Here is a 6,031-nt window from a genome sequence, read left to right as displayed (position 1 = left end):
GGCGTGTCCGTCGAGGGCGGCACCGCGCGACAGCGGGGTCGGGCGGTGAGGCGATGGCGGCGACGCCGGGCGGTGGCGTCGTCGGGGCGCCGTGACGAGGCGCCCAGATCGGGAGGGGAGGAGGCGAGGAGGACGGCGGTGGGGCGGCACCGACGGAGGGGCGCGAGGCGGTGCGGTCGCTGGTGCTCGCTGCCTCGATCTGAATCGAGGGAAGGGGGAGAGGGAGCGAGAGATGCGAAGGATCAAGGAAAGTGGGGGGTAGCGGTTAGGGTTTCGGGGGGGGGGGGTAGGGGCCATATAGGCTAGGGAGGTGCGGGGTGGGCCATCCTTGTTGGGCCTGAGGCCAGCTGGGCCGGGTCCCAGCAGGGGGGTCTCCCCTTTTTTTTACTTTCCTTTTATCTTTTGTTTTTTTCTGTTTTCTTTTATTTCTTGATCTAATTTTGTTTTATACATCACAAAGTGAATTCCTAAATTAGTGTCTCATCAACACCCACTACCACAAAAAGTTTTACCAAAAAAATAGATTAGTATTTTGTAAAACATCAAAGACATTTATTTAATTGTTTCAACTATTGTTTTAACAACTTTAGAGCATTTAAGCATTCTACAAAAGTGTGGTTTCTCCACCATAACTACCTGTGCATTATTTGGCATAACCCAAACATTTAAGTTTTAATATTTGAAAGCTTTTGATGTTTCCTCGATTTTGAATTTGAATTTGTATACTTTTGAACTAACGCGAGATTATCAACAGTAACCGAGGTGACGTGGCATCATTAGCAGAGGTTCACTATAGTTTAATTATCCAGGCATCACAGGGGGTGCTGCGTCGGCGACCGGCGGCGATGGGGACGAAGAGCGCATCCAATAGCGTGGGACTGCAAGAGGGGAAGAGGTCCAGGTGAGAGGGGGAGGGGTGACCAGCGGCAGGGGCGGCCGGGGTGAGCGCGCGTGGAAGAAGAAGAGAGAAGTCAACACAAAGGGGAGAAGGCAGATTAGACGACTCTGATTGACTGCATCGGGCAGCTGGGGCGCGATCGGCCGAAACTGTTCGGCCGGTGCACCGACGCCTAGCATCGCCCTAACCACAACCCAAACATGTCACGCCCATTCTGATCCGGGAAACGTTTGCGTTCGGCGCGCCGGCCGAACACTCGGCCAGTCGAACGCCACATCATCTATCCACCAGTGCACACTCGTGCAGGTGAGTGGGACCACCCACCGTTGGTCAGAAACCTTATCCCCTCCGATTTCTTTTCTCGTTCTCCCCTTTGTCTTCCAGAACACGACCGGCCGACCCCCTCCCCTTTGCTCCAGATCGGCGAGTGGCCATGGCCGCCGCCTACCCCTGCTAAGGAAAATCGCTGGGGAGGGCCACCACGCGCCATGTCGTTTCACCCACGTGTGAGGCGACCGCGGCGGGATGCTTCGCGCTCGCACAGATCGCCTGAGGAAGGAGGAGACGATGCAGGAGGGGAGTTACAGGCGCTGCTGTGCGCCGACGGTGCTGCGACGGGGGAAGGGTACCCACGCCGGTGATGGCGTACCTCCCGTGCGCAACCGGCGAGCGGTGGAGCTGGACCCAGCTACGATGGAGTTGCAAGCAGCTGGGGCAAAGCAACAACCGGCAAGCGGGGGAGCTGGAACCGACAAGCGGCGGGGCTGGAACCAGCAAATGGCGGAGCTGGAACTGGCCGGGGAGGAAGTTGCAATCGGCAAGGCAAAAGTTGCAACCTGCAAATGGCGCAGCTGGAAATAATGCTTTTTTTGCTGGAAGGTATGGCGTGCTATCGATCTTAGATGTCCTTTTTTGCTGGATGTAGTGTTTTTTTTGTGTTGGAAGCATCAATTTGTTTTGCTAGAACCAGCTTCCTCAGAGCTGCGAGGATCGACCAACAGACTTTGTTTTGTTGGAAGCAGTGTTTCTTTTTGCTGGAAGCGGCAGTCTGGATTGCTACTGCCGATGCAGCTCGACGTGCGACGAAGCTTCATATTTGTGACGGAGACGAGAGAAAAGCTACGGCTGTGAAAAAGCTTCATCCGGCGGGAGGAAAAGCTTCAAGTGGCATGAGGAAAAAGCTTCCACCATAAGAAAAAAGCTTCAATGATGGAAAAAGCTTCAATGGCTGTGGAACCGGCTTTTCTCCCTCAGTTGCAACGGGGGCTCGGCGAGCAATAACGCTGATTTAATTTGCTGGAACCTAGTGTTTTTTTGTTGGAACCAAATTTCTTCATGAGGTGCGGCGGCGAGGCATTTCTTTGAATTTTTGCTGCATTTGTCTCTTTTGCTGAAACCTTTAACTAATTTTGCTACAATGAGCTTTTGATTTTGTTGGAACCGCCTGAAGCGGAACTGAGACCAGATTTTTTTAGCAATTGATTTTATTGCAACAATCCAATCAGCGAGCGGGCCCGGCGAGTAGCAACGCGAGCCTGTGAGCGACCGGCGAGCCGGCCAGCGGCAGCCACAGAGCTTCAAGCGAAAGGCCATGGGAGGACGAAGAGGAAGCATGAGGCATAGAGGAACTGTTGTGTGGAAGGAGACACGCGCATGGAGGGCGGGATGGAATCGTGTGGTCTGGGACGCGCGCATCGTGCCGCTATGGGCCGACCGGCCGAAATTTCAGCCGATGCGCCGGCGCCTAACAGTCGCCTTCCGATCCTGTCCAAGAAGTAAGAGAAAGGCGATCGATGACTCCTAATAGCAGCATAAAAAGGTGGGAGAAGGTCACACCACTGAGTCGGACACGCCAACGCCTTCGGTCGAAGCAAAGCAACATCCGTCCATAATAAAAGCGGAAGCTTTGCTCTCATCTTCTCCTCCGATCCAAATTCCAAACAAGCAAAAAGGCGGAGCAAGACCAAAGCGGCCAGTCTCTTGCAAGCCTCGCCGCCGTCGCCGCCGGCTGATCAGCTCCGGTGCGTGCGTGCGTGCGAGCGGGATGGGCAGCGGGAGGCCGGCTGCGTGGCGGACGTGCGCGGCGGCGGCGGTGGCTGCGTGCGCCGTGCCGGTGGCCTTGTCACTGGTGCTGCTCTGGCTGCCCCTGCTTTGCTGCGCCGTGGCCGTGGTCCGGTTCCGGCGGGCGAGGAGGAGGATGATGCAGATGTGCGGCGGCAGCACAAGAGGCGGCGGGCGATTTGGGGCGGTTGACGCCGGCGATCGGCTGGGGCTGCTGCAGAAGTACCTCGAGGACCAGCTGGAGCTCGTCGGCGCGGAGGCAGGGGGGCTCCTCCGCGACCTCAGACAAGGGAAGTGCAGCGGTTGACGGTCGCGTTTCCTTGTTCTTTTTGGAGGTCTGTAGGATGGCTAATGTTTGGAAGAGGCCGAGACGATTTTGGTCGTGTTTTGTGCTTTGTGAAATGAAACATCGAGAAATTAGAGACTACTACTTTCTTTTTGCGAAATTAGAGGAATTAGAGACTACTGCTAGCATTTCTTGTCACCGTGATTAACAAGATGGGAAAGAAAGAGATCGGCTACTAAACTTATGTTCTTTCTTTTGCTGAATTTTGGGTATGCTGTGTTCACTTTCTAATCTGACTTGCTTTGTTAATACCCGCTCGCTCGTTGTGTCTTGCATCAAACGACTAGCCGCATCGCTTCTCTCCAAGTTGAAGCTACACGGAGACATTTCTTTTGTAACAGCTGATCCAGACGCGTTAAAGTGAATTATCTTGAAATTTCCCTTTAAAACAATTTTTTTTCCTGAAACAGCTCACGAGGACGAGCTTAAACATACGCTTCTTGGCACATTGCTTGAAGCAAGAGCAAGCAAATCGCAGGCAGCATCTATCCCATCCTGTAATTCCGGATAACGCAAGCCTTGCGTGGTTTGCGCGCTGGGTTTAGATTCTACCGGCGCCAGGTTTCATCATCTCCCCGACGACGCGCCACGCGTCTCAGCTCGCCTTGCGGGCCTTCACCGCACAAGCACAAACCACCCACTCGGATAGAACCAGGGCACGTGAATGAACATTCCGATGGATGCGCTCGGGCTGGACAAATCTTCTGTCCAGAATAATCCTACACTAATATCAGGGTCGTATTTGACCAACTTTGGTATAATCTAACGAATCTAAAATATCACAAAGATGCGCGTACATTTTCGGTTGCTCCGTTAACCTTGAACCCTTTATTTATCTCTACATCATGTCAAAGTCATACTATTATATCACAAAGACGACAAATCAGGATTCAACTAAGCTGTTTTTTCTTGTTTCTAAAACAGGCGCGAAATATGTCCATCTGATTTTGTAAGCACCAATTGCTTTCTCTCTCTCTCTCTCTCAATTTAGTGTCTAGTTGATTACAGATTTGAATTCAATCCAAGGACGAGGAAGGAAGAACAGAGAAACAACACACACCAGCCACTCCTATCCTATCCAGCCGGCTGAAGCCGTTCCGTCCGCCCACCCGTTACAAGTGTCATCTGCTTACTTATACACTTGTCTACTAGACCCATGCCGGCCCAAATGACCGAGCAGGCCGCTTCTGGACTCTCCTGGGCCTGGCCTTGATGTTGCTTGCCGGTTCGCCCTGTAGCGGATCATGACTTGTCCTTGCCGTAGCAGCAGAGTCGCTGACAATCCCTCCTGGAACCGAAGCGGCTTGCCCCCAAGCCGGTGCCCGAGGAAAGTTTTGCTTCAGTGTCTCCTGGTCCTCCCAGGTAGCCATGGATTCAGGCGAACGGCTCCACTTGATCAAAACCTGAGTGATCGACTTGTTTTCCCGTTGGACCAAGCGGCGGTCAAGGATTCTTGCCGGAACCTGCAACAGTGCATCAGGAGAGGGCAGCATAGGGAGTACCTCTCGACCAGCTTTGATGTGCTTTTTGAGCAAGGAAACATGGAAGACCGGATGAACACGACAATTTTCAGGCAAAGCCAGTTTGTAAGCCACCGTGCCAACCTTCTCTGTAATTGGAAAGGGACCAAAGTACTTGAACGCCAACTTATGATTTGCCTGCGGAGCGATAGAAGATTGAATGTAGGGTTGCATTTTGAGAAAAACAGAGTCTCCCACCTCAAACGACCGTTCAGTACGATGTTTGTCAGCTTGCATTTTCATGCGTTGCTGGGCTCGCAGAGACTGTTGTTTAACTGATTCCATGATCACATGACGGTCCTCTAACCACTGGTGAACATCAGAACTGGCAACCGTATCCGTAGGGGAAATACCAAAGTAGCGAGGTGCATGACCATATACCACTTCAAATGGAGAATGCCCTGTGGATGAGTGCCAATTGGAATTGTACCACAGCTCGCAAAGCGGGAGCCACTGCGACCAACGATGAGGATGAGCGCTGATAAAACAGCGAAGATATCCCTCAACTTGCTGATTGACTCGTTCTGTTTGCCCGTCTGTCTGTGGATGCTGGCCTGAACTCATTCGGATTTTGATGCCTGTTCTGTTGCAGAATTCCTTCCAAAAAGAGCTAGTGAAAATTGGGTCACGGTCCGATACCAAGGACACTGGCAATCCATGAAGGCGATACACATGATCCAAGAAGGCCTCTGCTACTGTGCTTGCAGTGTACGGGTGTTTCAGAGCAATAAAATGACCATACTTGGATAATTTGTCGATGACCACCAGGATACAGTTGAATTGTCTAGATGGAGGCAACCCTTCAATGAAATCCATCGTCATCATTTCCCATGGTTTGGAGGGTATTGGTAGTGGCTGCAATAATCCGGGATATGGTACTCGCTCAGGTTTAGCCAGCTGGCAAATTTCACACTGTTGCAGAACAGATTTGATCATGTTTTTCATATTCTTCCAGTAAAAGAGTTGCGAAATTCTTCTGAATGTTACTGGAAACCAGAGTGGCCCCCAGCTGAGCTAGCATGCAAGTTAACAATGATCTTGTGCTTGCAACTGTTCGTCTGCACCAATCCAGATTCTCTTCTTATATCTCAACAGTCCATCACATAATGTAAACTCCGGATCAACATTAGGATCAACAGTCAATTTCTACATAATTGCCTGAGCGGCCATGTCATATGAATAGCTCTGTATGATCTCTTGTATCCA

At 51.7% G+C, this 6,031-nt stretch overlaps 1 protein-coding gene across 1 annotated transcript; it reads left to right on the top strand.

The window, feature by feature from the left end:
- The first annotated feature begins 2,359 nt into the window (after positions 1-2,359).
- LOC123106771 (uncharacterized) lies at positions 2,360-3,732 on the top strand. Its single transcript, XM_044528834.1, has one exon. The coding sequence runs from the start codon at positions 2,943-2,945 to the stop codon at positions 3,264-3,266; it is 324 nt and encodes a 107-aa protein (XP_044384769.1). The 5' UTR covers positions 2,360-2,942; the 3' UTR covers positions 3,267-3,732.
- Positions 3,733-6,031: the final 2,299 nt, after the last annotated feature.

This window comes from Triticum aestivum, chromosome 5A (assembly GCF_018294505.1).
Source record: "Triticum aestivum cultivar Chinese Spring chromosome 5A, IWGSC CS RefSeq v2.1, whole genome shotgun sequence".
Lineage (NCBI taxonomy): Eukaryota > Viridiplantae > Streptophyta > Magnoliopsida > Poales > Poaceae > Triticum > Triticum aestivum.
Note: the sequence above shows the minus strand (reverse complement) of the source record. Positions and strands in the feature narration are given on the sequence as shown.

Coding starts and splice junctions, on each gene's coding strand:
- LOC123106771 (XM_044528834.1), top strand. CDS start 2,943: ATGGGCAGCGGGAGGCCGGCTGCGTGGCGGACGTGCGCGGCGGCGGCG.